Genomic DNA, 18600 nt, shown 5'->3' with positions numbered 1-18600 from the left:
TAAAAAACAAAATAAAATTAAAATCTAATCGCAATTTACCTGTCGTTCCATCGTGAACTTCCAATACGAACAATTCTGAACTGGAAAGAACTAAAATGTTACTTTTTAATATATTTTTTAGAAATCTTAATTTTACAAATTATAATAACATAAATTTATAAATCAATTGTTTATCAATAAAAAACGAAAAATATAATCTTGTCTGTCTTTACTTGTTGTGGTTCCAGCGTGAACTTTCTTTGCAGTTGTTCGTTCATTTCGTTCGATATACATTTATCGATAATTAACACGATTCCGTTGAGCGCTTGTTTGAATACACAATTTAAAAATTTACAAAACAATATATGAATTAAATATAAATATAAAATGGTAATTACAAAATGTACTTTTACTTAAAAGTCTTTCGTATGTTGGTTTGTTTTGGTTTTCATCTTTTTATTTTTCTTTTCGCTTTTTATTGATAAAAAATGTTCAAATTTATACGGATCTTGTTTTTTGTTTGCTTTTTTTTTGTCAATATGTATACATACATGTATAATAATAATACATTTTATGTTGTATAAATATTCCCGGTTTTTGTCTATATAATTTCTATTATTTCGTTTGTATCTATTTCATACAATTTTGTATTATTCATTTATCAGTTGCATAGTTCTTTTGTTTTTTCTTTCGTATTATATATTTTATGTATGTATATTCATTTTAGTAAGTGTCTTGAGAAACATTTAAATATCATCATCATCATGTATAACTGTCGGAGAGATTTTAACAATTGTATTTTCATTATTTCTTTTGATCGCCTTTTGTTAAATAGAATGCGCGGAAAGCAGCGTTAAAAAGCAGGTTTCTTGTTAAATAGAGTTTAGCTTTTGTGTTTCGATTTTACAGACATTCTTTAAGTTAATTCAATTAACTCAAATATATGGGCGACTGTTTAACTTAGTTGTGTTTAGTGTGTTTAATCTTCGAACGTTATATATTGTGTGTGTGTGTGTTTTAAAATGTAAATGGTAACAACTTTGAATTCAACTTTTAAATTACTGATTTATATTAGATGCGCAAGTGTGAAGAGATTTAAAAATTAAAATATCGCAGGGTTTTTAAAATTAAAAATCAATTGAAAAAAATATACAAACAGCTAGCTGGTCGATGAGAGCTCATAATGTGAGTAGCTGAAACCGTCTTGTCGTCTTGGTCCTGGATATGAAGAAAATTATAAAAATACATTCGTGTTTACACTTATAAATCAAAATGAACTTTTGAATTTAAGCATACATCAAATAGGATACATAATGTTTTTTTTTCTTTGCATAGAAAGAGCAAAAAAGGCATTCTTTATTTCGGTTCATAATTGGTTCGTTTTTGTTTTGTTTTTTGTTTTAATGCGGTTGTTGCCTTGAATTAACTAAATTAATTATACAAGAAATGTAATATATGTTCATAAAATCAAATCAGTGTCGTGAAGCAGCAAAAATAAAATTGTTTATATCGAACATTAGAATTTAATATTAACAATTAGAAATTAAGTTATTGATTTCCGCTTACTATTTTCATACACATTTTACCAGTTTCATCATTTTGAGCTAACAATTTAACCAAAACGTCTTCCAATTTATGCTTAAAATTAATATAAAGCGATTCTTTTTCGTTGAAGAATATATATAGTAGAATTAAATCGTAATATTACTGACATAAACATCATCATCTCCCGTTTATAAGCGGCGCGTAACAAAATCAAAGGCAGAGAAGCAAAAACATATCATTAGGGCGGGGGGGAGTTCGCAGGGAAATCATGGGAGCGCGGGGGGGAGGAGGATTGGCAACTATTTATCGTTTACGTTTTGTTTTTGTATAAATATAAAAATTGTTTAGCTTGCAGCTTTTAGTTTTAAAAAATTCACGACTCGCATACTATATAATGTTTTTTGCTTACAAGTTACAAGTAATAAACTGATCTCTGCAGCTGATGCTCAATGTTCTTGAGTTGGCCACAACACAAGCCAAAACAATTCCAATTACGTGGTGCTCATTGAATAAACGTAATCATAAACCGACAATATCTCTCTTTCACTCATACATATTGCATGTATGTATATATAAATAGTACATCTTTGTTTGTTAAATTTTCCATGATTTAGTTATACATAATATAGTTTGTTTATATTCATATATAATGCATTTCTGTTGCTCTCTTTCTCAATCGCTTCATGATTGATCAATCTCTCTTTTATCCACTATCTCTCTCTCCGTTTTTTGTTGTTGTCTCTCTACCGAACTATATTTCTCACGTTTTGCTTCGATTTCTATCTTAGATACTTGCTATAAACCTTCTCTAATCAATTGCTATTGTTGTTTGTTTGTTGTTGTTGTTCTGCATACGTAATAATGTTTGTGGAGAAAGTAAAGTAACTTAATTGTTGTGTGAGCTGAGTGTGTAATTAAGTGTGTGTGTCAATTCTGTGAAGAAAGCGTGGCGTTGGCGGTTGGCGTTATTTTCATTTCTGTCGTCTGGCATACGTTGTTGAATGGTGCAGTTGTTGTTGTTGTTGATGCTATAAAGCCGCAGTGAAAGGCGGGGCGCTCGAATATAGCTTGGCTCAATTTATTCGATCACCTTGAGTACCTTGCCGATGGCAATAGTTTTATCTATAAGAAAAGATATTTCACATTAGTTTGACACAAAACTGATTCGAGTTGAATACTCACTTTCATCTCGCAGCGTAAAGCGGCCCATTTGGGGGAATAGCTTAAACTGTTCAAGGCAAATCATTCCGTAGCATTCAATGCGCATTATTGCGACCTGATCCTGTTTAACGAATCGTGGACGTGTTTTTGATTTCTCACCAGTCTTTTTGTCGACCAAACAGATGAGTGCCTGCAAAATGTAGAGAAAAGTACTTCAATAAGAGTTCCAAATCAAGATAAATAGACATTCGAGTAATTACCTTCACCGTTACTTCTTCGGCGGCACAATGTATGTGCATGACGGCCGAGTAGCCCGCACAGATAATTGATTTGTGTTCTAAAATTACGACCTGAGCATCAAAGACTTTGCCCGTTTTGATGGGATTGGTGGCATCACAGAGCACAAAACCGGGCGAAACATCCTCCTCTTCGATGCCCTATTTAAGAGAATAAGATTCGATTTGTTGTTGATTCAATCTTTACAGATATATTGAAAAACATACTTTCAGCTTGATCTTGACATTCTCGCCAGGACCCACAGATGTCACTTCATAATCATCTGAAAACAGTTGATCCACGGCAACTTGCGTCTGCAAAGAAACATTACATTAGTTGAGGAGTTATTTTCATTATAAGCAATTTGAGAACTTACCCGATTTGGCATCACGAGCAAGTTTTGACCTTTGCGCGCCATACCAGACTCCACTTTGCCCATGACTACTGTGCCCATGTCCTTGTATTTGTCCACAATGGGCATGATGAAGGGGCCGTCTGTTTTGCGATTAAGCGAGGGCAGCTCATCGATGAACGGTATGAAGGCAGGCCCTCTGTACCAGGTGCACAGCGTCTCTGGCACCTGGTCCTTAAGACCATAGCCGCTGAGACCCGAGCAAGGCATAAAGGTAAGATCCTTGGCTGGATTGAAGCCCAGCTTCTTGAGGTATGGTAGTATCTTGTCTTTGCATTCGTTGTATCGCCCCTGATCCCAATTCACCGTTGGATCATCCATTTTATTGACCAGCACGACCAAATGCTTAACGCCCGCCGTCTTGGCCAACATCGCATGCTCGCGCGTCTGTCCACCTCGATCGAAGCCCGTCTCGAATTCGCCCTTTCGCGCTGAAATGACGAGCACTGCGAGATCTGCTTGCGCCGCACCACCAATCATGTTTGGCACAAAGCTCTTGTGTCCTGGCGCATCCAGAATGGTGAAATGCTTGCGATCTGTTTCGAAAAAGGCGCGTCCCACTTCCACAGTTTTGCCCTTGTCGCGCTCCTCTTGGTTTGTGTCCAACGCCCACGAAAGATACCAACTCTCACGGGACTTTTCGCGTGCCTCTCGCTCATATTTCTCCAGAGTACGTTTGTCCACCATGCCCGTCAAGGACATGATCTGACCACCAATTGTTGATTTACCAGCATCTAAGAGAAGATAATCCATTTAGTAGGGATCTTTAGATATATTTGAAGCGAACTTACCAACATGTCCAATGAACACAACGTTGACATGCTCGCGCTTGCTTCTGTTTTCCTCCACCTTGACGACCTTTTTCTTTGAGACCTTCGGCGTGGCTTCGCCCTCCGTGAATTCAGTGTCCTCGGCCTCCTCATCTTCGGGTGTTATGATCGCATCCTCCTCCACATCCCAGCTGTCAGCAGGATCGGTTTCTACGACAATGCAAATGAATCTCATATGAATAAAAGAATTTTACTTATCGTGAATGGTGACTCAACATGCAAAACTGGTATCTGTGTAACTTGCAATCTACACTTTACTTTATGCAAAGTATGCAAATCATCAAGCATATGAAGACATACTATTAACAATACAATATGTAAAGTATCTAATGACTACGCAAGCATTTTCAGATTGATACTTGAAGCACGCGGTATGTTGTTGGCAACACTTCTGTGTTGACACATCGCATGAAATTGCACAAATATTATCAATTATGATCCCCTCCCGTTGAACAACAAACAAAAAGTTCTTATCATTTATTGCCAACTTGACGAAATTGAATAGAGCTAGTTATTTCCCCTTTTTCCCGCTGCATAAATCGATAACGAAAAGCGGAACACAGCGGATCATAGCATATCGGACTACGATGTGTTATCGTCATCACTAGTCTTAAAGTTTACGTGCTTTGAAGCGACAATTCAAATCGGATCCTTACTGCGTGTTATCGATATCCCTGGTTTGCAAGTAATCGTCAACGTGTTATTTGTTTTTGTGCAATTCTGATATGATTATCGTGCGTGGTGTAAGAGAAAGACAAGGAAAATGAAGGGGAAAGTGAAGAATGAATGGATGGAAGTATTCATAATTAACGCCTCGTTGGCTAAATGAGTGAGTCATTGACACTCGACATCAACGTGCTAAACGTGCATTTGAGTTGCTAGTAAAATTCCAGGGAACACTTGCCAGGCCGCCACGAGGCAGTTGTTGTTGGCGAAGAGGGGAGACGAAGAGACAGGTCATTAGCAGAAGCACAAACAACACCAATACCCACTACACACACACAAACGTATGCACACAGCACTCGCGCCTTCAAAATTATGTTGGCTCTATGCGGGAGAGAGCGAGCGAAAGAGTTGTATGCATGTAATTTTAGTTTTACACTTGTATGTGTGTTTATATTGTATAGTATTTGTGAGCCGCAACTCGATAGCTGCAGTTAAAACTAGTCAAATCTGGCCACACACACAAAATTATGTTCGTTCACTCTGCGCGCGCAGATTATTTCATTTTGGTCGAGACGTTTACTAACTTTTGTGTATTTTCTTTGAGTAAATGTAACGACCACCACCGCCTCCGCCTTTCCGAAACATATTTGTGTGAATTGAAATGAGAAAATAACAGCCGAAATTCAAAAGAAAATAATTTAACGGACAGCGCGTTTCTTCTGCAAGCGTTTTCAACCGTCGGCGCGCAAAGCGAAAAAAAAGCAGCTAACACAAACGACGACGGGCAAAAAAATCCACACAAAAAATATAAATTCACATTACTAGACGCTCATTCGCTGCTCATGCTGCTTGTCGACGTCGCGCTGCTGCCGCTGCTGCTGCAAGCAGGCGACTAACATTCAAAATCAAGTTGAAAGCGGTTCAAACCACCGCACACAGCACGGAACACGGAGCGACGACTGCCATTTGGGCCACAACAACAGAGCCAGCAACAGTCGCAGTCACCGATAAAAACAACAACAGCAACTGGCTTGCGCCTGGCAACGAGCAAAAGCAAAAACAAATATAACGCCAACGTATGCGTGTTGGTGTGCGTGTGTTGGTTTGCTTACTTTGCTTCAATGGGCCATGTGACAACGAGTAAACGAGCGAACGTTCGCTAGCGAGTGCGCTCCACACAACTTCGTGAACTAGCAAGAACCGCTTTTGAGTTATGCGAGACAACAACGATCAACGAACGAGTCGCCGAACGTCAAGTGTCATAGCAGCGAGCCATTGCTAAGGTACAACAGTGCAAGTAACGATGATTGCTAAACGATTAATATGTTTAGCCAGCAATAACAATTTTACCCATCACCATTTACAAGTGAATGGCAAAATAAGTGTAACACAGTGTGAACAGCTGCGTTGATAATGAGCTCAAGACACACACAACACATGCAATACAGGTTAATGGATTGGGAAAGCGGACGGGGGAAGCATAGCAAATGCAGTCGCATGCAAATAAATTGCCATTAACAAAAAAGAAAGATAGAAATAGACTATGTAGCCTTTTAGGTTATGTTACGCGATAAGCCTTTAACCTAAGGAGCAATTTTCGTTATTGCAGGTGAAATGCGCAACAAAACGAAGAATGACACCGAACAAGGTGCTTGTCTTTGTTTTCGCACATCAAAAGAAAAAGCTAGACGCGTGACGTCACAAGAGCACAACACAGTAAAAGTTCAATGCGCCCAACACCACCAACAACAAGTTTTTCTAAACTACCCCCCAAAACACACACACACAGCAATAACATATACGTGTGGGTGTGTGTTTATGTGTGCGTATTTGCTTTTTTTGTACGTGTGTATAAAGGGAGTTGTAATATTTACCATTGTTGGCTGTCACTTTGTCCGCTGCATTGATGTTCTCAATGGGCGGCAGCGCTGCCGCCGTTGCCGTCGAAGGCGTGGTTACTGGCGAACCTTGCGCTGGCGACGCCGAGTTCGATGCTGCTCCCGATGACGGCGCTGCTCCTGCAACGCCAGCGGAGGCAGCGGCATTTAATGCATTTGTGGAGCCAACGCTTCCCGTGGAATCGGGCGTTGTGGCAGGTGTGGCACTTCCCGAAACCGGCACCGATCCAGTTCCTCCTTCAGTTGCAGTGGCAACAACCGCATTATCCACTGGAGTCGACTGCTGTTGTGACGACGGCGGCGGCGCATTGACGACGACAGCGGCAGCGGCGGCTGCAACAGCTGCGGCGCTGGCAGCGCTGCTGTAATTAAAGCTGGGCACAAATTCCACTGCATTCACATTCAGTTTGCTGAATTTTGTTGTAATTTCCGTGTTTTCCTGCGCGGCCATTGTTGTTGCTGTTGTTTGCCTGTTTCAAAATCTCTTTCAATTCTTTGTGGAAATTTTCACTGCATACGCACGCACACACTCACACACACAGAGGGCAACGCAGCACACTCACAAACACACTGCGACGACGACACACTTTCGCCCTCTTTCTTCTTCTTCCTCGCTGCTTCTTCACACACACAAACACAAACACGCGGTCTTGTCGTCGTTGTTTTATTTGTAGTTTGAGGAGTAGCGGGCAGGGGGCAGGGGACCAGCCTTTTAGATTAGTGATATATTTTGTTATTGTTTCAACGTCGTCGTCGCCAACTTAAAAACGTTGCTACTTTTTTTACTTGCCACTTTTCTTCACTCACTTCACTGTCTGGCAGTACGACACAATTATGATGTTGTGTGTGTGTGACGAACAAAACTTTTCACACGCTCAACACCGTTTTTATCCTCTGCAACAACAGTTGTCGCTGCCTAATTTCTGCTCATGCACAGTTGTAAATTGACTGACCAACAAAAACAAATTTGTTTGTGCGGTAGAAATTTGCGAATTGATGCAAATTCTAACAAAAAATTTTACACGTTTCACCGCCACGCGTTGCCAAAGCCAGGGATGGAGACTATCGATAAGTTTTTCTTATCGATGCAAACTAAAAACAGATAAGGAATTTTTAGAAACAATAATATACAATTGTCATAAGCTGAAACATTTACATATACTTGATTATATATAAAACGCATATAATTTACGTAATTCATTTAGTATTAACAATCTAATCATTTTTTTTTTGGTTTCAATCGATGGGTCTGCCAACTTTATCTTCATATATCGAATATGTCAAAGTAGTGCAACACAAAAATCAACTCTGCGCCCAATCGAAATGCAGTATTACGGTATATTTTTCAATTAACATTGCGGTCCCACTGTTGAGCAGAGCAAGCGTACGTAGCAGGCAGGAACGTAAAAGTAAAAAGGCTTTGCAAAATATTATTAATAATTTAAATAGTGCGTAGAATAAAAACAGAATAATGAGCACCGGTGGCAGTGGCGGTGGTGCAGGTGGAGGAGCTCGTCCTCCGCCACGAATTGATGGAATGGTGTCGCTAAAGGCAAGTACAAAAACAACGCAAAATTAGAAAGTACAGCAACGCGGCAGACAAAATGGCGGCCGGCGATTACTGTCTTTGGTTAGATAACCTTTCACTTATATATGCATGTCTGGTTAATACGTATTTTTCGTATATATTTCACTATAGGTCGACAATCTCACATATCGCACCACACCTGAGGATTTGCGTCGTGTCTTTGAACGCTGTGGTGAAGTTGGCGATATTTACATACCGCGCGATCGCTACACACGTGAAAGTCGTGGCTTCGCTTTCGTCCGGTGAGCAACATTCGATATACATATGTATTTATTTCTTTAGGCCACTTGTAGAGGTTATCGAAAATATGAGGTTAGGTCGGACATATTTGCATACTTTGCGTCAATAACAATGCAAACAAATTATTGTGTTCGCATTCCCAGCAATTGTGATGCTAGAGTAAATTGTGTTCCCTTGCAACTGTTGCCTACCAAAACCCTGCTAGCCAACATACTGTGAATACAACAATTAGCTATCTTATTTGCATCTCTACGTTTAATTGAGCATGATTAACTCGATGTTATCAAGCTCGCAAGTAATGATGCCAGATTAAATGTGTTCCTTTGCAACTGTTGCCTACTCTAACTTGTACTAGCCAACCTACTGTGAATACCACATACGTATAGCTATAATCGAGCATTCTCGAATGCGGTATACTGACAACCTCATTTTAGATAGTACATCGAATTCAATCAACATACATATGAAATTGTTGTTAACATAACATAATATTGACATTGTCACATGGTAAGCTGCTTGGTTAACCGAAACATGAAATGTTAGATAGCAGCACTGTTAAACAAGTTTTAACAGTCTTAATAGCAGTCCTTTGCATATTCGATTTCTATTGAGCACAGATCCTTTGTGGATCGTACTTCAATCGAAGATGCCAGATTAAATGTGTTCCTTTGCAACTGTTGCCTACTCTAACTTATACTAGCCAACTTACTGTGAATACTACAATCTTTTACAATAAAAAAAAGGCTCTTATATTAGCATTTTCAAACCTAGAACTCCAAAAAGTAATTTTGAATTACACATCTATCTCTACGCTGATATCCTTTTTGCAATAGCTTTTTTCCAAGTTAATTATTTGCAATAACTTTTTCTCCTACTGCTTCCCAGTTTCTATGACAAGCGCGATGCCGAGGACGCACTGGAGGCCATGGATGGCCGCATGCTGGACGGCAGGGAGTTGCGTGTTCAAATGGCTCGCTATGGACGCCCCTCGTCGCCGACACGTCGCAACAGCAGCAGCAGTCGTCGTGGTGCCGGGCTAGGCGCTGGTGCCGGTGGCGGAGCTGGTGGACGACGCCGTTCACGATCTCGTTCACCGATGCGACGTCGCTCACGCAGTCCACGCCGTCGCTCATCGTATTCACCGCGCTCACGTTCCCGTTCCGCCGGCAGTCGCTCACCCGGACGTCGCAGCAAATTCTCGCGTAGTCCGGTGCGTGGTGACAGTCGCAATGGCATTGGCGGTGGTGGTGGATTAGGAGCAGGTGGCTCGCGTAGTCGCAGCCGTTCCTAAAATGCGCTGAATACGTTCCATAATAATGTAGGTTCGATAAGGTGAGTAGACAACGCCTTGTTATTGATTGTAATCCATTGTTAATGCGATCTATGTTGTTGACAGCCTTGTAATTGACTTGTGGGAATAACGACAACTCCAGGGAAGTGAAGAATTCTTCAAGCGGGCTGCATCTGATCATCTCATGCTGTGTACCAGAACAGCAGGTATACAAAACAAAAAACAACAAATCTTACACACACACACACACAGCTACTACTATACTTATATAAACTGAATATTTATAGTACACTATTTTTTAAGTTGGAGACAACCACAAATCAAATTAAGAACAACAAAACAACTAAAATGAGAAAATTTAGTAAAGAGCAGATAGAATAGGAGTTTAGAATTTAGCTCGTTTCTATCTATAATTTTTCCGCTTTATTTTCTAGTTTTGGTTTGCGCTTACTTTTTGTTTAGTTGTCTTCTCAAGACAGAAAAGCGAAGATGGAAGAGGATGTAAGAAAGGAAGATAACGAAAGAATGAGAAGGGAGGGTACTTAGGGAACTACTATATAGCATTTAATTTGGTCGCCATTACCAATTTGTGTAGCACTTCAAAATAAAACTCGAAATCGAAATCACTCTTTGCATCGTTAATAACTAATTAAGGTTGAGGATTCTGTTTAGAAGGGCGGCAAATCTTCTATATATATTTTTTTATTATTCATTTTAGTTTTGATTTTGTGTTGCTCGTTTCTGTTTCGTTTCTATGTGTATCATTTACGATAAACTTTATTAACAAGCTTTCCAACCATTTTACACATTTATATATACGCAGGCAAGTGTGCGGCGGCGGTTGTTGCAGTCCTTGCTGCCGTGTTGCTGTTGCTGTTAATGTAAATGTAAATGTTATGGCTGGCTGTCGCTGTCGCTGTGCGTGGGCGTAGAAGAGAGAGAGAGAGAGGGAGCGAAAAAGTGAGCACGAGAGAGCTGAAGCAAAGAGCAGCGTGTGATTTTCTTAACTCATGTGCATGAGAGAGCGACGTACTCAACTAAAAGAGCAACGACGAACGTCGGTGTCGTGAGCGGAGAGCGAAAATGGTGCTGTTAATGTTATGCTGCTGCTCTTCAGGCTCCCCCGCTCCTGTGCTCTCACTGTTGCTGTAGCTGTTATCGGCGAACTTCAATGCGCTGCTGATGCTGCTGCTGCTGCTTCGATCTTCCCCACTCGCACTCACCCATACGCACGCACCCACACACACAAACACAAATTGCTGCTGTTGAGAAGCTCTATGTGTGTGTCTCGCGTCTGCGTCTGCGTCTCTGCCAACAATTTTCGCTGTGTTATTGGCGTTTCGCTGCTTCACTCCTTGTTCGTATTGGTTGCTGCTGTTCACCGGCGTTGTTCGTGTTTCTTCAACTGCAGTTGCTGTTGCTGTTTCCTGTGCCTACTTTTGACTTTAGCCAAATTTGTAGCTGATGTCCCAACGAGAGAGCCGAGCGACAAAACGACTTGTGGCGATCTCCAAAGCCACAAGCAACAAAACTTTGTCTGTATAAAATCATAATCTTAAAGACGGGCTCTGGGTAAGTCGAAACATTTAACAGTTGCTAACTATTTACGTTTATGTTGCAGCCTAGAAACTAACAAACTGATAAGAACAATAAAGAGTTAAAAAACATTCAAAACACAACTGTTTTATTCATTTAAATTCTCTTACATAAGAATATTACAAAATCGGATTATTTATGCGTTCTCTAACGGTTAGCACATGTTGATTAAACATATAGGTCAGATACCTGTTGAATTCACTAATTTGGCATACAATTTATTCAAGTGTTCAGTTTCCTCAACCGATCGTCTGATTCGCTCGGTATATAGTTTTATCATTCTTTCAAATTCCTCCCTTCTTTTTTGTATGTAATCAGCTATTACATCGTAAGAACGTTGCGCAAAATTTCTCTCCTCAGTTGAGAAATTGGGATTCTAAGAATGGGGCAATTAGACTCTTAGAATGATTTCAAAACTAATATGATAGGCTCACTCACAGTCAGTTTATCTTTTATATCCGATAATTTTGTTTCATCTTCGTCAATCTCCTTCTGATATTTTTCTATTTCTTTTGCTCTCCAGTCATTGTCTTCCTTGATCCTGTCATTTCTTTTATTGTGTGCGTCTATCGCATCTTCCATACTGGCCTTCACTATCGCATCAAGCCTCTTCATATAGGATGAGAGACTTAAAATGATTTCAAAGCTGATTCGTTAAGGACACTCACATCTCCATGACCGTACACAACAAGGATTGCGATGAGCAGCCCAAAAAATATAATTTTCATTTTGATTCGTACAAAGTCGCGTATTTCAAAGCACTGAAGATCTTCCGCTTAATGCCAGACCTTAAATACCCTAAAAATGAACCATACGACCACATTTAAAGCTTATCAATATAGCAACACAAGCCGAGAAATCCACAAGGCTGCCAATGTAATCTACAAGGTTTATGATTTGAATTTCCGAAATTTTTCCATCATGTCTTGTGAATGTTGCAAACCTGCCGACACAATCTTCTGATATCTCTTTAGCCTTTGAGTGGTGAATATCAGCACTTTTGTTATTGACCCCAGACACGTTTTAAACATTAAAAATCAGCATCGACAAATGTCATGGAATAAACACGTGTAAAGAAATGAAAACTTTGGCATGAGAGGCAAAGCTCCTCTACACTCTACACTATCTTAAAAGTTGCCACAGAACAAATTAATTAGCGCCATCTGTGTGTGGCGCTTTGCAACATCGCTTGCAGAATTTTAGCGATAGATGCATCTTATGGCAGTGAATGTCAAAGAATGGGAAGATAAGAATGCATCAAAATTTAATGTCCGATTGACAAGCCATCTTTTTATACCCGCTTCCCATAGGGTAGAAGGGTATTATAACTTTGTGCCGGCAGGAAATGTATGTAACAGGTAGAAGAAGGCATCTCCGACCCTATAAAGTATATATATTCTTGATCAGGGTCAACAGCCGAGACGATCTAGCCATGTCACTAGTGCTGTTAATGTTATGCTGCTGCTCTTCAGGCTCCCCCGCTCCTGTGCTCTCACTGTTGCTGTAGCTGTTATCGGCGAACTTCAATGCGCTGCTGATGCTGCTGCTGCTGCTTCGATCTTCCCCACTCGCACTCACACATACACACACGCACGCACTCACACACACAAACACAAATTGCTGCTGTTGAGAAGCTCTATGTGTGTGTCTCGCGTCTGCGTCTGCGTCTCTGCCAACAATTTTCGCTGTGTTATTGGCGTTTCGCTGCTTCACTCCTTGTTCGTATTGGTTGCTGCTGTTCACCGGCGTTGTTCGTGTTTCTTCAACTGCAGTTGCTGTTGCTGTTTCCTGTGCCTACTTTTGACTTTAGCCAAATTTGTAGCTGATGTCCCAACGAGAGAGCCGAGCGACAAAACGACTTGTGGCGATCTCCAAAGCCACAAGCAACAAAACTTTGTCTGTATAAAATCATCACCTTGAGGATGGGCTCTGGGTAAGTCGAAACATTTAACAGTTGCTAACTATTTACATTTGTGTTGCAGCCTAGAAACTAACAAACTGAGAAGAACAATAAAGAGTTAAAGAAGATTCAAAACACAAAGAAATGTTTTATTTATTTAAATTCTCTCAAATAAGAATATTACAAAATCGGGCTATTTATGCGTTCTCTAACGGTTAGCACATGTTGATTAAACAATTTATCCATCTCTTCGTCTTTCTCACGCGACTTTTTAATGTCATCGTCAATTACTTGTATAGCTTTATTACGTTTATCACGGATATCCCTGAGTTTCTGGTCACGTTCAATTAGTACATCGAGAATTCTTTGCATAATACTTTTATACGCAGGTGGTAAATCGGGATTCTACGAATGGAATTAGACTCTTACAATAATGTCAAAACTGATCTATTAACCTCACTCACAGACAGTTGAGCTCTCAAGCTCGATATGTCTTCAGCCCATTTTTCTTCCTCCTTCCGGTTTTCTTTTATTTCCTTAGCACTCTCAACTTGGGCGTCATCAAGTTTTTTCGCAGAGGCATCACTTGCTGCCTTTGAGTCTATCGCACTCTGTAACAAATGAGCATTCAAGTCTCCAAACGTACTTATTGCCGGCACATGGGTTGGCTCATTGGAATTCTATGTATAGGATGAGAGACTTAAAATGATTTCAAAGATGATTCGTTAAGGACACTCACATCTCCATGACCGAACACAACAAGGACTGCGATAAGCAGCCCAAAAAATATAATTTTCATTTTGATTCGTACAAAGTCACGTATTTCAAAGCACTGAAGATCTTCCGCTTAATGCCAGAACTTAAATACCCTAAAAATGAACCAAATGACGAAATTTGAGGCTTATCAATATAGCGACACAAGCCGAGAAATCCGCAAGGCTACCAATGTAATCTACAAGACTTTTGATTTGAATTTCCGGTTTTTTCCATCATGTGTTGTGATGCTTCAGACCTATCAACACAATCTTTTGATACCCCTTTACCCTTTGAGTGGTGAGTATCAGCACTTTTGTTATTGACCTCACGTTTCCAACAACAACAAGTAAGAAAGCTACAGTCGAGTGTGCTCGACTGTGAGATACCCGCTATCCATTTTGAATAAAGGCAAAATATTGCGGTATCATTTTCAAAATATACCAAAAATACTTAAAAAAATACTACAAATATACCAAATGGTATGTGGTATATCGATATAGTACACCATTCAAAATATACCATAAACCGCACAATGTGCCAGATTGTCGGCCAAAGCAACTCAGACCCCTAGTAACTAGGCGTTTTTGCCCATACAAAAGTATTTCTTTAATAACTTCCACAATTTTTATCTGATCGCAACCAAATTTTTAGGAATCATAACTACTATAATATTTATTGTATATACCAAAATTCTCTAGCTTTAAAATTAGGCTTGTTATTCGATTTTTTTTGATTTGGGGGGGCGGAAGTGGGCGTGGCAAAAATTTGAAACAAACTTGATCTGCGTGCAAACATAACAAATGCTGTCGAAAAAAAATTAAAGCTCTATCTCGTATAGTCTCTGAGATCCAGTGTTTCATACGGACGGACGGACAGACACACAGACGAAAAGACGGACATGGGTAGATCGTCTCGGCTGTTGACGCTGATCAAGAATATATATTCTTTATAGGGTCGGAGATGCCTCCTTCTACCTGTCACATACATTTCCTGCCGGCACAAAGTTATAATACCCTTCTACCCTATGGGAAGCGGGTATAAAAAGATGGCTTGTCAATCGGACATTAAATTTTGATGCATTCTTATCTTCCCATTCTTTGACATTCACTGCCATAAGATGCATCTATCGCTAAAAATCTGCAAGCGATGTTGCAAAGCGCCACACACAGATGGCGCTAATTAATTTGTTCTGTGACAACTCTGTCATCCACCTATTGCCCATATGCTGGCAACACCAAACGATCAGCTGCCAACAGAAAAGGATTAGTTGGGCAACCCATAAATCTAACGCAGCTAACTTCATGGCGAAGCGACTTGAATTTGTGCTTTCAATTTCATCAGACATATACATACGTTTATAATAATCAATAAAGTTAAGCTAAAATACAACGGCGTTTCCATTAAATCTCCCACACTAATGAAGACGCCAAAGTTCTGTGGCAACTTTTAAGATAGTGTGGAGTGTAGAGGAGCTTTGCCTCTCATGCCAAAGTTTTCATTTCTTTACACGTGTTTATTCCATGACGTTTGTCGATGCTGTTTTTAATGTTTAAAACGTGTCTGAGGTCAATAACAAAAGTGCTGATATTCACCACTCAAAGGGTAAAGGAGTATCAGAAGATTGTGTCGGCAGGTCTGCAACATCACAACACATGATGGAAAAGAACCGGAAATTCAAATCAAAAGCCTTGTAGATTACATTGGTAGCCTTGTGGATTTCTCGGCTTGTGTCGCTATATTGATAAGCTTTAAATGTGGTCGTATGGTTAATTTTTTGGGTATTTAAGTTCTGGCATTAAGCGGAAGATCTTCAGTGCTTTGTGCGAATAAAAATGAAAATTATATTTTTGGGGCTGCTCATCGCAATCCTTGTTGTGTACGGCCATGGAGATGTGGGTGTCCTTAACGAAGCAACCAATATGCCGACTATGAAACTCCTTATAAAGGGATTGGAGAGCTGTATGCAAAATGCGATATATGTAATGTCTGGAAATTATACCAATGAAAAGGAAGATAATGAGAGGAAAGCTAAAGAAATAGAACTATATCGGAATGATATTGACAGAACTAATAAATCATTATCGACTATAAAAACTCATATGACAGTGAGTGCACCTATCAAATCGGCTTTGAAATCATTCTAACAGTCTAATTCCCCATTCGTAGCATCCCATTTTCTCAACTGAGGAGAGGAGTCTTTTGCAAAGATTTCACGATATTGCAACAGAATTATTCCGAAATGCAACGAAGTGGACCGAAAAACGTATAGAGGAATTAAACGAGGAAATCAGACGATCGCGTGAGGCATTTGAACAGAGGAATATATTGCTTGCCCAATATGCGAATTCAACACGTCAATTGATCGATAGCTACCCGCAGTATGCCTAAAAATTGCCGGATTTTTGTGTGCTCAGCTTATTATTGCAACATATACTTCTGGGCGAGAATTTAAATAAATAAAACATTTCTTAGTGTTTTGAATGTTCTTTAACTCTTTATTGATCTTATCAGTTTGTTAGTTTCTAGGCTGCAACATAAATGTAAATAGTTAGCAACTGTTAAATGTATCGACTTACCCAGAGCCCATCTTCATGGTGATGATTTTATACAGACAAAGTTTTGTTCCTTGTGGCTTTGGAGATCGCCACAAGTCGTTTTGTCGCTCGGCTCTCTCGTTGGGACATCAGCTACAAATTTGGCTAAAGTCAAAAGTAGGCACAGGAAACAGCAACAGCAACTGCATTTGAAGAAACACGAACAACGCCGATGAACAGCAGCAACCAATACGAACAAGGAGTGAAGCAGCGAAACGCCAATAACACAGCGAAAATTGTTGGCAGAGACGCAGACGCAGACGCGAGACACACACATAGAGCTTCTCAACAGCAGCAATTTGTGTTTGTGTGTGTGGGTGCGTGCGTATGTGTGAGTGCGAGTGGGGAAGATCGAAGCAGCAGCAGCAGCATCAGCAGCGCATTGAAGTTCGCCGATAACAGCTACAGCAACAGTGAGAGCACAGGAGCGGGGGAGCCTGAAGAGCAGCAGCATAACATTAACAGCACTAGTGACATGGCTAGATCGTCTCGGCTGTTGACCCTGATCAAGAATATATATACTTTGTAGGGTCGGAGATGCCTCCTTCTACCTGTTACATACATTTCCTGTCGGCACAAAGTTATAATACCCTTCTACCCTATGGGTAGCGGGTATAAAAACAGCATCCACAAATGTCATGGAATAAACACATGAACAGAAATCAAATAGCTCTTAGGGACTTTGGTTCCTTCTCCTTCTAACTACCTTAAAAGCTGATTAGGGCAGGGGGAATTCGATATTGCATCACGCAACGTTTCCAACACTACAGCAAACGAAGAAAAACAACAAAAAATTTGCTAGGAATTCATTTTATTTATTTAAATTCTCGCCTAGAAGTACACAATAATCAATGAAATCTTCTTTGAGCAGAATTATTAAGCTGAGCCGCACACAAAAATCCGGCAATTTTTAGGCATACTGCGGGTAGCTATTGATCAAGTGACGTGTTGAATTCATATATTGGGCAAGCAATATATTCCTCTGTTCAAATGCCTCACGCGATTGACTGATTTCTTTGTTTAATGTCTCTATACGTTTTTCGTTCCACTGCTTTCCATTTCGAATTGCTTCAGTTGTTATATCTAGAAATATTTGGAAAGCACTCCTCACCTCAGTTGATAAATTGGAATCCTACGAATGGGGAATTAGACTTTTAGAATGATTTCAAAGGCGATTTGATAGGCACACTCACTGTCAGTTCATTTCTTATAACCGATAATTTTTGATCACCTTCGACAACCTCCTTCCGATATTTTTCTATTTTTTTAGCTTTCATCTCATTAACTTCGTTTTCCTCGTTAATAGCTTTAGTCTGTTCGTTCATCCCAAGTTTTATAATCTCCTTCAATGTGTGTATAAACCATTCCATATCCGACCTATCGGCTGGTTCGTTGGAATCCTATGAATAGGATGAGAGACTTAAAATGATTTCAAAGCTGATTCGTTAAGGACACTCACATCTCCATGACCGTACACAACAAGAACTGCGATGAGCAGCCCCAAAAATATAATTTTCATTTTGATTCGCACAAAATCACGTATTTCAAAGAACTGCAAATCTTCCGCTTATGGGGAAGAACTTAAATACCTAAAGAGCCATACGTCATTTGCGGATTATCAAAATAGCGACACAAGACGAGATTATCGTTGCTTTTACTACTTTTACTTTTCGAGCTATTTCCTGCACTCTGGATGCTGATAAAGAATATATATATTTTATGAGGTCTGTTCTATACTAGTTGGGACTTTCCTCTGATACCCTTTAACCTTTGAGTGGTGAATATCAGCCCTTTTATTATTGACCCACATACGTTTCAAACATGGAATAAACACGAAACTTTGGCATGAGAGGCAAAGCTCCTCTATA

General features: G+C 39.9%; 4 protein-coding genes across 13 annotated transcripts; 2 read left to right on the top strand and 2 right to left on the bottom strand.

Annotated features, from left to right (window-relative positions):
* Positions 1-1526: 1526 nt before the first annotated feature.
* Positions 1527-7830, bottom strand: LOC117563602 (eukaryotic peptide chain release factor GTP-binding subunit ERF3A). Of its 5 annotated transcripts, none has more exons than XM_052002474.1 (8): positions 7294-7830; positions 6744-7237; positions 4165-4353; positions 3338-4107; positions 3189-3275; positions 2946-3122; positions 2707-2875; positions 1527-2646 (listed from the first exon to the last, which is right to left on the bottom strand). In XM_052002474.1, exons 2-8 carry the CDS (start codon positions 7216-7218, stop codon positions 2603-2605), a joined length of 1911 nt encoding a protein of 636 aa, XP_051858434.1. In that variant the 5' UTR covers positions 7219-7237; positions 7294-7830; the 3' UTR covers positions 1527-2602. The 5 variants fall into 5 exon arrangements, with proteins under 5 accessions (XP_051858434.1, XP_051858435.1, XP_034097886.1 ...); XM_052002475.1 differs by having other exon boundaries at positions 6744-7249; positions 7575-7830; XM_034241995.2 differs by having other exon boundaries at positions 7575-7830.
* A 291-nt stretch (positions 7831-8121) lies between these two features.
* On the top strand, positions 8122-11817 carry LOC117563610 (serine/arginine-rich splicing factor 2). 2 transcript variants are annotated; one of them, XR_007954545.1, is made up of 5 exons: positions 8122-8319; positions 8467-8597; positions 9481-9927; positions 9992-10092; positions 10710-11817. XR_007954545.1 is itself a non-coding variant. In XM_034242010.2 (4 exons), the coding sequence occupies exons 1-3, from the start codon at positions 8239-8241 to the stop codon at positions 9884-9886; spliced, it is 618 nt and encodes a 205-aa protein (XP_034097901.1). In that variant the 5' UTR covers positions 8122-8238; the 3' UTR covers positions 9887-9927; positions 9992-10512. The 2 variants fall into 2 exon arrangements, 1 of the variants encoding a protein (XP_034097901.1); XM_034242010.2 differs by lacking the exon at positions 10710-11817 and having other exon boundaries at positions 9992-10512.
* LOC117563615 (uncharacterized) lies at positions 11544-18564 on the bottom strand. Of its 5 annotated transcripts, XR_007954546.1 has the most exons (6): positions 14122-14238; positions 13847-14062; positions 12426-13787; positions 12151-12363; positions 11921-12091; positions 11544-11858 (listed from the first exon to the last, which is right to left on the bottom strand). XR_007954546.1 is itself a non-coding variant. In XM_052002480.1 (3 exons), the coding sequence occupies exons 1-3, from the start codon at positions 18197-18199 to the stop codon at positions 11664-11666; spliced, it is 372 nt and encodes a 123-aa protein (XP_051858440.1). In that variant the 5' UTR covers positions 18200-18214; the 3' UTR covers positions 11544-11663. The 5 variants fall into 5 exon arrangements, 4 of the variants coding, with proteins under 4 accessions (XP_051858440.1, XP_051858438.1, XP_051858439.1 ...); XM_052002480.1 differs by lacking the exons at positions 12151-12363; positions 12426-13787; positions 13847-14062; positions 14122-14238 and adding an exon at positions 18192-18214 and having other exon boundaries at positions 11921-12089; XM_052002478.1 differs by lacking the exons at positions 12151-12363; positions 12426-13787; positions 13847-14062 and having other exon boundaries at positions 14122-14196.
* LOC117563614 (uncharacterized) lies at positions 15930-16629 on the top strand. Its single transcript, XM_034242015.2, has 2 exons — positions 15930-16243; positions 16305-16629. The coding sequence occupies exons 1-2, from the start codon at positions 15971-15973 to the stop codon at positions 16524-16526; spliced, it is 495 nt and encodes a 164-aa protein (XP_034097906.1). The 5' UTR covers positions 15930-15970; the 3' UTR covers positions 16527-16629.
* Positions 18565-18600: the final 36 nt, after the last annotated feature.

Source organism: Drosophila albomicans, chromosome 2L (assembly GCF_009650485.2).
Source record: "Drosophila albomicans strain 15112-1751.03 chromosome 2L, ASM965048v2, whole genome shotgun sequence".
Classification (NCBI taxonomy): domain Eukaryota; kingdom Metazoa; phylum Arthropoda; class Insecta; order Diptera; family Drosophilidae; genus Drosophila; species Drosophila albomicans.
This window is presented reverse-complemented; position numbering and strand designations above follow the sequence as displayed.